The 16,376-nt window shown below is 34.2% G+C and overlaps 1 protein-coding gene across 2 annotated transcripts in view; it reads left to right on the top strand.

The window, feature by feature from the left end:
• The window catches only part of Lactb2 (lactamase beta 2), a 28,070-nt gene extending 18,793 nt beyond the window's left edge, over positions 1-9,277 (top strand). For both annotated transcript variants that reach the window (XM_077800654.1, XM_026397302.2), the window contains 4 exons: positions 1,822-2,000; positions 3,862-4,010; positions 7,201-7,282; positions 8,164-9,277. In XM_077800654.1, the coding sequence (XP_077656780.1) occupies positions 1,822-2,000; positions 3,862-4,010; positions 7,201-7,282; positions 8,164-8,207 (454 nt within the window). In that variant the 3' untranslated portion in view covers positions 8,208-9,277. The remainder of the gene's footprint in view (positions 1-1,821; positions 2,001-3,861; positions 4,011-7,200; positions 7,283-8,163) is intronic.
• Positions 9,278-16,376: the final 7,099 nt, after the last annotated feature.

Below are 16,376 nucleotides of genomic sequence, written 5' to 3' on the forward strand. Positions count from 1 at the left end.
CTCTGAACATTCCTACATTAACATAAGAGCTTTTGGGAGATACTTTATATCCAAACCATAACAAGTACCCACCCCAAAGTAATGTAAGTACTAAATGTGTAATATCTGTCAATCGCTGAAGACAGTGCCCGACACATAGAAAGCAATGCAAATAAATTAGGTTCCACTAAGTGTCCAGAACTGGGAATGTAAAGTTAAGAACAAGACAACCCTTCAGGAACTTAACCTTGTGAAGTTCAATGATAAATAAGAAAACAATGTGAAACCTATGTAAAAGAATTATAATCCAAAGTATAAGATGAATACAGAAGAAATATTAGTACAAAGAATTAAATCTTTATGTGACAGAAATCAAGGGGTATGTGCTTTTGTAAACAAATTATTTAGACTTAGTTCTTTATTTAATGAGTTTTTTGTAGATATAGTTATAAAATAAATAAGAATTCTTGAAATAAAGTATTTGTCATGCTTTAAAAGTATTGATTACAATAACAATTATATTGATTATAAACAAAAAATTGAAAATTGAAAGAGAAGAAAAAATAAAAGCATGTTATAGAGTGAAATCAATCCAAACTGCTTTGTTTTTAAATTTTTTAATTAGAAAAAAATAGATTAACCAGGCGAGGTGGTGTACTCCTGAAATGCCAGCAGCTCAGGAGGCTGAGGAAGAAGGATCATAAGTTCAAGGCCAGCCTCAGCATCTAGGCCCTAAGAAACTCACCGATATCCTGTCTCAAAATAAAAAAGGGCTGGGAAGGGGCTGGGGTTGAGGCTCAGCAGTAGAGTACTTGTCTAGCACATGTGAGGCCATTCCATTATTGAGACTTATTAAAAATATTCCATGCACCACATAAAAATAAATAAAGGTATTGTGTCCAACTACAACTAAAAAATAAATATTGAAAAAATAAATAACAAAGGGTTGGAGATGTGGCTCAGTAGCTAAGTGCCCCAGGGTTCAATCCATGGAACCAAAAAAAGAAAAATAGATTTTTTAAAATGTCATTTTTTTTTAAACCTACAGATGTATATCTCAGTTCCATCTGGGCACCACAAAGGCAGAAAGAATACACAGCAATTATTTTCTTTGACATCCTAATGAAAGATTGTTTCTTTTAAATCTTTATAAACTACTAAAATAAGGTGTTTATCATTTATGGAGTAACTTTGTTCCAGCTACTTAGCAAAGCATTTAAATACTTGTCTTTGAAAAATATTTAAAGATGTTATAAAATCATACTCAAACAGAGTGTGTGTGGGGGGGTGTGTGCACGCACACCACGTGCCTACCCAGCAGTTGAACCCAGAAGCACTGTACTTCTGAGCTAGATTCCCAAACCCTTTTTTTTTTTTTTTTTTAAGAAAGGATCTAAGTTGCCCAGACTGGGCTCAAACTTGTGATCCTCTTGCCTCAGCCTTCTGAGTAGCTGGGATTGCAAGGCTGCATCACCATGTTGGCAAAAACAATTACGTTTTTAAATAACAAAAGTAATAGAAATGTTGCTGATTTTTATGTCCTTAAGTTCTTAATTTTTCTGTTTTCCAAATTTGTTATAATCTGTACTTATTATTTATAAAATTTAAAAATATGGGAAAAGTATTAAATTTTCACTTTAAAGTCATAGATGTGATTTAGATAAAGAATTATTTGTTGATAATTTTCAGTGGGCACAAGAAATAAATTTTTTAATTCATTGTTAAATTTATTTGTGTTTTTTACAAAGGTAAGGACAGATAATAATTGAGTTCCCAGTATTTCGTCTAAGCTCAGGAGTTTACACTTGTTATTTCATTATTTATTATTCTTTTTTCAACAAGAGTTCTATACACACCTGGCCACACTGATGATCATATGGCTCTACTCTTAGAAGAGGAAAATGCCCTCTTTTCTGGAGATTGCATTCTTGGGGAAGGAACAACTATATTTGAAGACCTCTATGATTATATGAACTCCCTGAAAGAGTTATTGAAAATCAAAGCCAATATTATATATCCAGGTGGGTATTTTTTTTTTTAACCTAGAAAGTTGTTCTTATTAAATGATGAAGGCTCATTTTAGCTTGCATAGAAGAAACACATATAAACTATTTCCTTAAATTATATTCCTAAGTTTTATTTAGCCATATAGTTAAATTTAAAGAGAAGGCCAAGAGTTACATTGATAACCTGTTAAAAATCTATGAGAATTATTTTTCAGCATCTACACAGCTGTTGATAGAACTGTTAATTAAAAACAAAATAAGCTTACATTAGAAAAGGAATATTTTTTATACCATAACTTCCCATCATTTTTATTAATTTGATTTCTATTGTGGATCACATTGTAGCTTTGTAACCTTGGATTACATTTGACCTCACAATATTAAAAAATCAATAGTTTCCGTAGAAACTGAAAAACGGTATTTTTATTTCCATTCTCCAGAAGAAGAAACTTCTTGTTAGTGTCTCAGAAATCTCTGCACTGCTCTGCAATATAAATCTCTCCTCCACTCCTAAAAGTTAAGAAAGGCACAACCCAATAAGAAAGCTGAGAAGAAAAAGTGGATTAGGTTACTTAATTTTCCAAGTCCATCTAACTTGCTCCTAACCAAATATCCATGGAAAGATCTGTGTGCTGACATTCTCTCATTAATTCCTAAATCTGAGGGAATAGGAAACATACACTGGAGATGGGCATTTAGATTAATGTTATGATTTAAAATGAATAGACACTTCATAGCTATTTTTAAAGAGAAGACAATAGATGTTGGATATACTCACTTTGAAGCCAAGTTGCCTACAAAGGGTTTTAAGAGTGTTTGCTTTAGTAAATGCAGTGAACTGGCTTATTAGCACAGCAATTGTTCACAGGTAAGTTATATTCTATAACCATAGTTACCAAATAATAAAGCTTGCTACGCATCAGGTTCAATGCAGAGGCCTTTCTAGCTATCATCCTCACAAAAACTGTTTGGAATAGGTAATGGTATACCCATTACAATGCTGAGGAAACAGAGATTCGGAAACTTCCTTGCAGTCACGCAGCTAATATGTGATAGAATGTTATCTAAAGCCCAGTAGTCTTTACATCATAGCAGGTTAGCCTGCTTCTGGATGTTTTGTTCCCAAATATTTGAAACATCTCTTTTACAGACTTGTATAACACATTAAATTTGTATTATTTAAAATTCAGTACAATTTAATTTTTATGGTCAAAATTTCTAAACTACTAGCCTAGACATATTCTTAAAGTGCTACTAGTGTTTTGTGAATGTTTAATAGATATTGATCACTTACATTGATCCACTTTTTACATTCCCCCTTTTTATAAGTCTTTTTTTATAAGTAAGCTTATCATAGTGGTTATGAGCACAGAGTGGTTAAAAACTACCAAATCATAATCCCAGCTCCAGTCTCTTAGTTCTTTTATTCTGGGTGGGTTATCTACCCTCCCTGTGCCTCAGTGTCTGCTATCACAAAGGGATAATAAAAATACCTACCTTATGGAGTTCTTGTAAAAATAATGTATGTTTAGCATGCAGAGCAGGGCCTGGCACATAGTGAGCACTCTATAAATATTACATGTTGTTGTTATTATGGTTGCTGTTTTTGTTGCTATACTTTATTGTTAAAATCTATTTTGTATTTTTAATAATATCTAATAGATTAGATTTTGATATAATTCTCTAAGGCTGTTTGGGATTGCACATAATTTTTAACACCTTATACTTGTAGAGCTTTCCAAATAATATGTATTTGTAGAGTTAGTATGCTTTTCCAATATATCATCTGAAGTATTTTTATATAGAATGAAGTAACTTCAGTTGTACTTAATGTTTTTTATATGGTGGAGTAATTTGTATAATTACTTTAATTCAGGACATGGCCCAGTAATCCCTAATGCTGAAGCTACAATTCTACAATATATTTCTCACAGAAATAAACGAGAAGAACAAATTCTTACATTAGTTCGTGATAATTTTGAAAAAGCATTTACAGTAACTGATCTTGTCAAAATTATCTACAAGGTAATTTTCATTTATCTTATTGGTACATACAAAAATTTCTTAGAATAAAGAATCTACTTAATAGACTGTATAGGGCTGGAGATATACCTTGGTGGTAAAGTGCTTGCCTAGAATATGTGAAGTCCTGAGTTTTATACCCAGCACTGCAAAAAATAAAAACAAAAGGACTATAAATGGTAGGTAAATTTACTACAGCCCAGGTCGGGACAAGTCTGTTAACTTTGTAGGTACTGCCACCTGTCTAGACTTGAGAGCAATAGAACATCCAACAAACAAACAAGCAAACAAAAACTGGCCATAGTGAACAAAAAGCACTTTATTAAGCCATCTTAATTAAACCTTATATACTTTTCTCTGCAGGAGAAACTGCATCCATTTTATATTGATAAGTATTATTCTAGCGATCATATGGTGTTCTGACTGGCAACAGAGGAGGTGGGGTGATCTGCTAGAGACAGATATTGAGATAACAGCAATGGCTGACAATGGAAAAAAATACCCATCAAAAAATATGAATAATTTTATATATAGTGAAAGAGCCCCATGCCTCCGAGTGTGATGTCTGAGCCCATCACTGAATAAATAGCATTATGTGGCAATCAAATAATTTTTAGTTTTTCAGCAAATGTTCTTTAGATATCTTCTGTGTTGGTAGAAATAGCTTAGCAGTTAAGAACATAGGCATTGGAGTTAGATTACCAAAGTTTGCAGGATACTTTGGTGCATGCCTATAATCCCAGCAACTCGGGAGGCTGAGGCAGGAGGATCACAAGTTTGAGACCAACCTTAACAACTTCACAAGGCCGCAAGCAACTTAATGAATCCCTGTCTCAAAATTAAAAAATAAAAATAAAAAACTGAGGGGTGTAGCCCGGTGGTAAAGCACCCCTGGGTTCAATTCCCAGTACCAAAAAGAGACAAAAAATTTTTTACCTGAATTTTATTTCCACAACAAATACAGCCATAAAATATATGAGATGGTTACTAAAGATAAGTTTAGAAATATAATCTGGAGCCATTTAGAATTAGGGAAGGACCTAATGTCCCTATAGTCTTAAGTCATCAAGAAACAGTTCATACTCATCATGTTTTGTTCTAAAAGAGAGGGATAATGATTAAAACAGCTTAAGATTTTTTTTAAATGTCATTGTCTGGAGCTGTCGGTAGAGCTCACTGATAGAGCATTTGCTTAGCATGTACTAAACTCTGAATTCTATACCCAGCACTGCAGGGAAAAAATACTAATTTGCAAAAGAGTAATGTAAATATTTAAATTGTATGAAACAGTTCATTTCCTCAAAATTCTAGAGTGTAACCTCTATATATAGGTACATAAAGGATGGGGTTTTTTTTCTTTTTATTTTTTTCTGACCTAAGTACAGATAGAAAAACACTTCTAACCCTTACAAATGAGTCATCAAGAAATTGCCCTGACCTAAACAAATGTCTATTCTGCATTCAGAGGTGTATTCAGAAGTGTATTCCCTGTGTGAGTGTTAAACATCTTATGATTATAGGATGGCATTAGGTATTCTAGAGTGACATATTCATTCAGCATTTGTTGAACACTTTTATATGACACACTATAAGAAAGTGCAGAGATACAAAGAAGACTGTGGATCCCTAACCTCTAGGGATTTGAGGTTTAGTGAAGACACACATGTTCAACGGGTACTCGTAATACTGGCTTTATCATAATAGTTAGTGTGCATTTATTGAGACATGACTGCATGCTCGTGGACACTATCCTAAATGCTTTATACAGCTTGAGCATCCCTAATCTAATAATGCTCCAAAATCTGAAACTTCCTGAGTGCGGATGCACAAAAGGTTTTAGACTTTAGACATTTTTGAATATTCAGATCTTGTATTTTTCTACACCAAACTTCCTCCAAGTCCTATACCAAATCTGTCAAGGCACAAAAATAAAAATCATTTCTACCTAGTGAAAATTCAGGGTTAATGATGCTTGTCTGGAAAACCTTTAGAAACTTATGGAACCTTGAAGAAGGTGCACATATTTTCTGTATCAGGGGAGAAGAGAAAAAGTTACTCTAGACAGAGGGAAGGTTGCATTCAAACACAGTTAAAGATCATTATGTTTTTGAAAACTCAAAAAGAAACCACATGACTGAAGCACAGGTTGCATATATAGATGGATAGGAAAGGAGTCCCAGGAACTGAGGCAGGAAAAGGAGGTACAGTCAAATCTGGCTCATTGCCAGCTAAACAAATTTGGTCTTTAGCCAGTAATCTGGGAATAATCTATTAAGGATCTGAGGTAGGGAAATCACATGATGAAATCTAGAAACTCAAATTGGTATATATAACCTGTTACTGGATCTCAGGGAGAGTTAGAGGTTAGATGTTCAGATTGGGACCAATCAGTGCCTGTATTGTTGGGTAGTGATTTGATGAGTATGAAACAGAAAAGAACCAATAGTACAACTTACTGTAAACATCAATACTAAAGAGAAGTCTAAGGAAAAATATCCAGGATGAAGACTGATTATTACAGCAGTGGAATAAATGAGAAAAGAGATCATCAAAAGAGAGAGAGTAGCTGATTGATTTCAGGTACAAAGAGTATGCAAAGAATCCATTGCATTTTGACTGAAGTTATTTAATGATCTTGGCAAAATATTTTCAGGGAATTGAGAAATTGAGATAGTGAATTTAGACAAGAAGCTTGGCTTTAGAACTATATTCTGTATCTAAAGAATAAAAAGAATATTTGCTTTGATTTTCATTCAAGTAACAGTTGTCATTATTATTTTGGCAAAAATAAGGGAAAATTATGTCATAAAGAATAAAGATATTATCATGTAACCTAATAAATAAACTATAGGGCGAACTGTCTAAAAACTGAGAATTTTTGCATTTATTTATTCCTTCATTCATAAAATATAAATGAATACCTACTGTGTCAGTAAGCTGAACACTGATATTCAGTAGTGAACAAAACAGACACTGCTACTATTAGGCCTTAGTCTATTTTATCCATAGAAATATATAGGAATATAGTATCCTAAAGCAAGGCATTTACAAAGTGAAATTTTATAGGTTATAACTATGTAAAAATGTGTTAACTTAAACTTTTTATGTTGTATTTTGTTTTACTTTAAATTTTTCCAAAAAAAGGTGTTCTTAAAAAAAAGAAAAAGTTTTTCCTTCACCCTTGTTCTTTTAGAATATTCCTGAGAATTTACATAAAATGGCTGAACGTAACACCTTGCTTCATTTGAAAAAACTAGAAAAAGAAGGGAAAATATGTAAGTATATTTCCAAATTTTAACTTTTTTACTATCTGCATTTAACATATTTCTACAGATGCACTAGTTTCCTTTTAGGAAAACAGCACCCATGAGAGTTTTCCCTTGAATAACATGTTAAGGTGGAAAGACAGGCACTAGGAAAGTTGGCAGCACATGGCAAGTTGGCTACAAATTGGAGCCAGAAGCTCCCACAGGAATTAGAATCTCGAATAGTGTTCCAGTCTTCACCCATCAGAATGACACTTAAGAGTAGTACATCAAGGGACTGGGAATGTGGCTCAGGCGGTAGCCCACTCCTCTGGCATGCGTGCAGGCCCAGGTTCGATCCCCAGAACCACATACCAACAAAGATGTTGTGTCCGCCGAGAACTAAGAAATAAAAAAATATTAAAAAAAAAAAAAAGAGTAGTACATCAAGAGGGTAGCTTCTCTTCTCCCAAACCCCAAGACCATGAAGAATTCTGCATGTGGAAGATTGGGGACCAGGGAAAGGTTAAGCAACAGTGAATGTAGTGAACTCAAAGATACCATAGTAGTAATTCTGTGATTGTTTACTAGTGTTAGGATAAGTTCTCAAATCAATAATCTTTATTGAAGTTTAATCCTTAAAATCAAAAGATTTTCAAAGCCTGAATATTTAGGGGCTTGGGCGTAGAGCACTTGCCTAGCACATGTGAGGCACTGGGTTCGATCCTTAGCCCCACATAAAAATATGTAAATAGAGTAAAGATATTATGTCCATCTACAACTAAAAAAAATTTTTCAAACTTATATTGAGCAATGAACTTACTTAAGATTGAGGGCTTTTTCAAGCCACAAATAAAATTCAGTGAATTTACTTACCTTCTTAAATTTTTACCCTGATTTTCTTTCCACAGTTAGCAACACGGATCCTAACAAGAAGTGGAGAGCTGCACTTTAGTTTCAAATTAATGAAAGTTCTGTTTTGTTTTGCTTTTAGAGGATGGTATGTTTTCTTAGATGTGGGTTATGTGGAGAGAATATAGATTGTAGAATTCAAAAATACACTTCAAAACAATATGTTTGTTCTAAAATACATAAATTGCATTTGATATCTATAGTATAGGTTTTTTAACCTTGGTCTTTTAACATTTTACCAAAAATTCAGAATCCAAGAGTTTGTCAATTTTCTGTGAATTAAATAAAATGGCTACTTTCAGAATAATAAAATTTAGCCAAGCATAGTGATGCACACCTATAATTCTAGGAATTCAAGAGGCTAAGGTGGGAGGATCACAAGTTTGAGGCCCTCATGGGCAACTTTGCAAGACCCTGTCTCAAAATAAAAACCAAAACTAGCTTGGGATGTGGCTCAGTAGTAGAGCACCCCTGGGTTCAATCCCCAGTACCACAAAAAATAAATTTTAAATTTTGGTAATTTAAACCTGATATTACTTTTGGAGATTAGTTATCTATTACCAGTTTTCAATAATACTATTTTCTCTAACTGCTTCATTTAACAGCCCAGATTTCTATATATTCTTTTCTTTTCCTCAATGCTTGTCCTTATTTATAGATAACAGCTTGTTTTCACATTTCTATCAATTATATTATGATTAAGTATTGGTTCCGTAGCTTGTGTCATATGTATTTTCTTATAATGGTATCCCACAAGTGATTCATGTAAATCAATTTGGGGAATTTAAATTTATTAAATTTCCAATTTAAAGTATTATATGAATAATTTGTTTTGTTATCCATTAGTGCAAGCAGCATACTTTCTGAGTTTAATGTTTGTCCACAGCCATCAGCTTATATATGAATTATATACCAAAAAGTTGGCTATAAATTAGATTATAATACAGGGCTTTTTATTTTAATATAAGTAGTATTCTTAAATAATTTAGGTTCAAAGGATAGCTCATCAATGCTTATTTAATCTTAATAATGTTGACAAATTTCAATACTAAAATAACCTTGACTCCTAACAGAGTGTGCTTTCTTGAATCTTCCCTAAAGGCAACACTTTAATTTTGGGTGGGTGGGTGGGTGGGTAGGAGTGTGTGTGTGTGTGTGTGTGTGTGTGTGTGTGTGTGTGTGTGTGAAGTTTTTAAAAATTTTCTTTAACACCCTCACTTCCTTCTACTGCTTTTTCCAAGGTTCCTAGTATACTCATAGCACTGTAAAACACATTCTCACACCATGGACACCTCTTGTATATCCAGTACTGTTCCAAATTCAATAACAAAAGAAACAAAGAGCTCAAGTCACAAAGAACTTGAATAGACATTTCTCCAAAGAAAATACACAAATGGCCAATAATCACATGAAAAGATGTCAAACGTCACTAATCATTACAGAAATGCAAATCAAAACCACAAGATACCACTTTATGCCCATTAAGATGGCAATTATTTTAAAGAGAAAAAGTAGAAGAAAACAAAATAACAGGTGTTGGGAAGGAAACCGAGACAGGAAATTGGAACTTTTGTGCCCTGCAGGTAGGACCATAAAATGATGTAGCTGCTATGGAAAAGAGTATAATGCTTCCTCAAAAATTTAAACATAGAATTACTATATAATCTAGAAGTTCTACTTCAGAATATATGCCCAAAAACAATTGGAGCAAGGACTTGAACAAATATGAACCAAGGTTCTTAGCAACATTATTCACAATAGCCAAAAGATAGAGAAGCAACATATGTATCCATCAAAGGATGAATAGATAAATAAAATGTGGTATATACATATACAGTAGAATATTATTCCACCTTAAAAAGGAAGGAAAATCTTACATATGCTGCATCATGAATAAAACCTGAGGACATTATGCCAAATGAATAAGTCAATCACAAAATGACAAATACCATATGATTCCAATTACATGAGGCACCTATAGTAGGTAAATTCTTAGAGACAAAGAATGGTGACTATAGGACTGTGGGGTTATTATTTAGTGGGTAAGGAATATTAGGGAAAATGGAGATGGATGGTGGTGGTGATTATAAAACAATGTGAACACACTTAATGTAACTGAACATTACCCTTAAAATGGTTAAAATGATAAAATAATTTTAAATGTCATCCCCCATACCACCAAAAAATAAAAAGCATATCAATACATAGCAAAATTGAAATGAATAAATCTGATTTTTTAGTTCATGAATGATTAGTCTGCCTTTTAATTAGCGTCTCCATTCTTTCCCATCAACTTGAATGAAAAATATTTTTCAATTGGTCAGAAAGAAAGCCTGTAAGTCATTCCTTATTTGCTTCCCTTATCTCCTATCCATATCCTCACGTGTCTGTTCCGTCTCCACAGTTCATCACTACCTCTTATTCCACCACTACTTCTTAGTCCAGGTAAATATCCTTTCTGGACTGAACTAGTGCAGTTACCTTTGACTTGACACTCCCTACTTCTTTCTTGAAGGAAGTTGGGAGTCTGAGATAAAAAGGACATTCTGAGCTGAGAAAAATCTTATGAAATCCATGGAAGCTTTGTCTTTTTATATTACTATAGCATACCTCAGATGCTATTAGTGGGTCTTTTGGAAGAGGGGTAGTAATGGAAAGCTATAAGTTTATTAGTTATTGAGAATCTAACAACAGAACTTTGATAAAAACAATGGTGTGTATTAAATTGTTCTGTGCCAGGTACTGGGCAAAGGCTCTGGGGAAACAAAGGCAAACTAAATGGTCACTCTGCTCTCAAAAGAACTCATATTCTAGTTATGGAGACACAATTAGAATGTGTAAAGCTATTATATTTGTTTGGCATAAAGGAAAAATACTAGTCTAGTTGTGTTATAGAAGGCTGCTTAGAGAAACCTGACCTCATAAAAGATGAGCTAAATAAGTGATAGCCAAGGTTAGGGGTATTGGGAAATGGGAGTATTTGTTCAAATTTTGTGTGAAGAAATTGTGTGTTTGCATGTGAACAGATATGGCAGAATATCCTATAGTTTGAGAAAAAAATTTATATGACCACAGTATGTGGTGTTTGTGACTGAGGTCACAGGGATAACAAATATCTCATGGGAACAGGAATCAATGTACTGTCTGCAGTTATGCTTCACAAGGGCTAGAGTACAGTAGTGCCCCCTTCATCCATAGAGAATACTTTCCAGGACCCCCAGTGATTGCCTGAAACTGCAGATAGTTTCAGGTGCTTTCTTTGCTATGTATACATACCTATAATAAAGTTTGATTTATAAATTAAACAGAAATTAACAATGATTAATAAAAAATAGAACAACTATACCAATGTACTATGATAAAAGTTATGTGAATGTCTGTTCTCTCTCCCTCAATATCTTATTATACTTTCACCTTTCCACTTAAAGGAAGAACTTTATAGCTTCTCTTTGGCATATCTCAAAATGAGAAAATATTCAAGTCAAAAGTTTTTAATTCTTTCAACACTATATAGCAACATCCCTTTTCATACAAGTCTTTTATCAGAGCAACAGATCAGAATGAGACTTGCTTTCAATTTCTATAGTGTTGGAGCAAGAACACTTTTGTTATTGAGTCCTCCCCTCCCTTTCTCCTTCTGTCTTTAGGAGTGCTTAGAAGGATATCTTGTTTTTATCTGGGAAAAGTTCAGTGTTTGAAATATTGACTGTGAAAATCTTGGTTCCAATTGCATCAGTGTTGGGTCTTTTGAAACAAGTTTGGGATTGAAGGCGGAGATGAAAGGTACATATATAAAAGTGTCTTTACTTGTGTATACATAAAGTGTCTTTGTAAAAACACCAAAAATAACAAAACAACAACATGGGTTACATCCCAGGAGGAAAACTTTCAGGCATCTAAAGGACAAGGAATAGGACTGGAAACTTTACACTGTATCCTTTATAGCTTTTGAATTTTGAATTATTTGACTGGACTGTCTATTGAAAACATAAATAATAAAACATCTTAAAATAAAAGATCCATGCCTGTTTCAGAGTCTAATGATGTAGTCCCCCCAAACAGTGCAGTTGTACATGACCAGTGGAAAAAGGAAACTCAAACTCCCACCCAATTCTGCTGAGGAGCTCATGAAAGAGGTCTGGGTTAGAGGTACACATTAGGAAGCCATCAGCACTCAGGTGGCACTTGAAAGAACAGGAAGGTAAGTATATGTAACAACCTTGGAGTGGTGTGGGGGAGGGGTCCAGGAGAATTTGATAAGTAAGATTTAAAAAGACTGAACAAGGACAAGATAGTCACTGGAGTAGGAGTGTTATAGCAAAGGAGGTATCAGGTGTCAGGAAAATGAAGGCCAACAGTATTAAATGATGTAACAACATTGTCAGCAAAGCAGCTACTACCAATTTTATCCTGAAAGATTGCCTATAAATGTTAAATTTTGAGTATTCTGCATCCAACAAATCCATTTTAGTAACCATTTAACATAATATTGTTTGGTAAAAACATATTAAGCATTTTTATCTAGAAATTTAATTCTTGGTGCTGATGATTTGTGTCAGATTGACCACATTTATTGCTACTCCTTTCTAAGACCCAATTTAAAAAATCATAGGTATACACATAAAAATAATAGCAAAACATATAAACCTATATGTTAGTAAGTTTCAATTACTGTAATAAATATCTAAACTACTTCAACTTAAAAGGTGAAAGAATTATTTTGGCTCATGGTTTCAAAGCTTTCAGTCTATGGTCACTTGGTGACATTGCTTTTGGGCCTATGGTGAGGCAGAACATCATGGTGGAAACATATGGCAGAGGAAACTGCTCACGTTGTGGCAGCTGGGAGAAGAGATGGAGTTGATATCCCAATGTCCCCTTCAAGGGCATGTTCCCAGTGACCTAACTTCTACCCACAAGGCCCCACTTAACAGTTCTACCACCTCCCAGTAGCACCAAGCTGGGAACAAAGTTTTTCATACATGGGTCTCTGGGGGGAGTTTCAGATCCAAAATACAGCAGCTTGCAAAGACAGAATGTAAGAGGAGACTATAAACAAATTTTATAGTATAGTATAGGGACTTTAAACAAATTTTGAGAAACAGCAGATGAAATGAGGGCAATGATAAAACCATAACCAATATATAACCTAGTAACCTATTGACTCCAATTCACCCTACAAACCCCTGAGAAGATTAGGACATGGAGGTACCAAGTCCAGAAGATGCTAGTCTACAAATGGGATTGTTGAAAGCCTATATGTGCAATATACTCCAGTATCCCTTTGCTACTACAATGTAGCTGGAAAACCACCACTTTCAGCCACACCAATTGAAAGGGAACAGTTTATTCTTAGAGGTGAAGAACAGGGGGGAAAATATGGGAAATGATAGTAGCCTTCCATTCCCCATTGCTTACCTCTTCCCAGGACAGTCACCTCCAGGTATATGAAACCAGATTAACGACTGAAAATTTTTTATCCAGAGAAAAAAACACTTCGCTTGCAGTAGTAATATGTGGCTTCTGCATTAGAACTGCCACATCTTCCCAAAATGAAACCTACCAGTTAACAAACATACACATACACATAGTTACCATCTTCAATCAGTATCTCGTAAATAGATCTAAAGATACAAAAGTGCAATATGAGCTTTAAAGCAAAATAACAATGCCAGAAAAAGTAATTGTTAGTGTTTTAGTTTGGCTATGAGGAATGTTGATAGATAAATGATTGGATGAGAGCTATACCCTAATCAGTCCATCCTAGTTTGAATGAACTGACTGGATAGTAACTATGCGAGTAGGGGTATGGCTAGAGGAGGTGGATCAATGGTGGCATTCCCTAGAAAGGTGCACCTTCCTTGCAACCCCTTTCTCTACTACTCTCTCTGCTTCCTGACCCCACCATGAGCAGAGCATCTTTCTTCTGCTGGCCCCTTCCCCCATGCCTCATCTTAGGCTCAGTGCAATGGAGTCGGCCAACTATGGATTGAGACCTCTGAAACCTTGAGCCCCAAATAAACTTTTCCTCTTTGAAGTTGCTCTTATCAGGTATTTTGGTCACAGTGAAGAAAAGCTGACTTAAACAATTAGTATCCTTAAAGAGATAAAGGTATTATAATTCATAAAACATGAACAGAAAATTATGAAAAACAGCTCTATGAAAAAGCTTTGGAAAGTAAAATATATAACAAAAATGAGTCCTCGTTTGGAAAACGAAGTTGAAAATGTTTTCAGAAAATACAACAACAAAAACAAAGATGAAAAATAGAAAAAAAACCTGAAAACTTCAAGAGGGAATTAGAAACTACAACATCAAAGTAAGAAGAGTTCCAATATATACATGAAAATGGGTGACATTTTTCAAAGAAGAAATTTAAGAAAATATCCCAGAATTGGAGAATATGAATCTAAAATGAAAGGGTCTGTGTAGTGCCTAACAATTAAAAACACAAATAATCCATACCATTTTGCAATTTTAAGACAGAGGTAAAGTACTGAGTGGTGTGATTAAAATATTGTGGGTGTGATGGTAGAACTAGGAGTCTGGAATCATTTAAAAGAGAACATGAATCAAAATAGCACTGATTTTTTTTCAATGTAACTGAGTATTAGCATATAATGCATTCAAAAATCTGAGGGATAAATTATTTGCCTACTCAAAATGTAAAACCAACCAATTAACATGGTGTGAGTGTAAGACTTAAAAGATGTGTCTGCCATGTACCTCTCTTTAGAGAATTGCTGGATAATATATCCCAGAGAAATAAGAAAAAGGAAAGAACACAAGTGAAATCATAAGTCCAACAGAAAAAAAACATCAAAAGGAAGTTCCAAGACAAAGATGTATGTTTTAGTTTTCTGTCTCTGTGACAAAACTTGAGAGAACCACCTTATAAGGAGGAACAATTTATTTTGGCTCACTGTTTCACAGGTTTTAGTCCACGGTTACTTGGATCTGTTGTTTTGGAAATTGTGATTATGTGGTAAAGTTGTTCACTTCATGGTTGCTAAATAGCAAAGAAAGAGGAAGGAACCAACATCCCAATATCCCCTCAAGGATCACCCTCTAATGACCTACCTCTCACAAGGCTCCACCTCCTAAAGATTTTTTCACTTCCAAACAGTGCCACAGGCTGGTGATCAAGCCATTAGCATTTGTGATTTTGAGGGACATTTAATCTCCAAACCATAACATTGTGCCCTATAGCTTTCTCCAAATTAGAGTAGGAGGAAGGGGGAAGGAGTTCAGAGAATGATCTCCAGAGGGTAGCAGTGGAGTCAATAGGTATATTTGAGCATGTAGGATGAAAAAAAACACTACTGGTAATATAATATCTATAGTTGAGTAATTTAAAATATAAATTTAAATAAAACAATGCTCATGAAAAAAAGGAGAGACAATTATTGATCCCAAAAAACAAAAGTTATGCAAGAAAGGGGATGATCATGAAATACTTTTGGCTCTGCATCTTTACATAGGCAATTGTAAATACTGAGTGAAACTTGCATTATAAGATGACAGGAAAAAATAGGAGATTAAAAATGCCGTATCATCACATATAATAACAGGAAGTTAATAAAAAATTGATAAATCAATAAATGGACCGGGTGCAGTGGCACACACCTATAATCCTTGCAGCTTGGGAGGCTGAAGCAGGAGGATCACAAGTTCAAAGCCAGCCTCAGCAACTTAGCTAGGTGCTAAGCATCTAGCAAGACCCTGTAAAAAGGGCTGAGGAGGTGGCTAAGTGGTTAAGTACCTTTGAGTTCAATCCCCAGTACCAAAAGAAAGAAATAAAAAGAAAGAAATGGAAGTATAAGCATCTTATTGGTTAATACCAGAAACACACACACATACACATATACATATATAAAGAGTTATTTGCTTTTGGGAAGTATGAAGAGGAGAGAGATTTTGGAAATATTTTTCTTGTTTGGTATTATTTGTTAAATGATGTATATTTGTCAGTTTAAATTTTTAATGTCACAGTATTGTTATACAGTGGGTGAATTTCCACTTTTTAGTCTGATAGAGCATATGTTTATGTCCGAGAATTTTCTCCTGCAAAAATTATCAGGAACTGGAAGCAATGAAAGACACATGATTATTTAATTCTCACCCAGGTCTCAAGAATCTTTAAGTTCATATTTCTTCATGGTTACTATTCTCAAACATCAAGTTTTCCCTAGGAGCAAATTCTTCAATTAC

The sequence above is a fragment of the Urocitellus parryii genome, chromosome 7, assembly GCF_045843805.1.
Source record: "Urocitellus parryii isolate mUroPar1 chromosome 7, mUroPar1.hap1, whole genome shotgun sequence".
Lineage (NCBI taxonomy): Eukaryota > Metazoa > Chordata > Mammalia > Rodentia > Sciuridae > Urocitellus > Urocitellus parryii.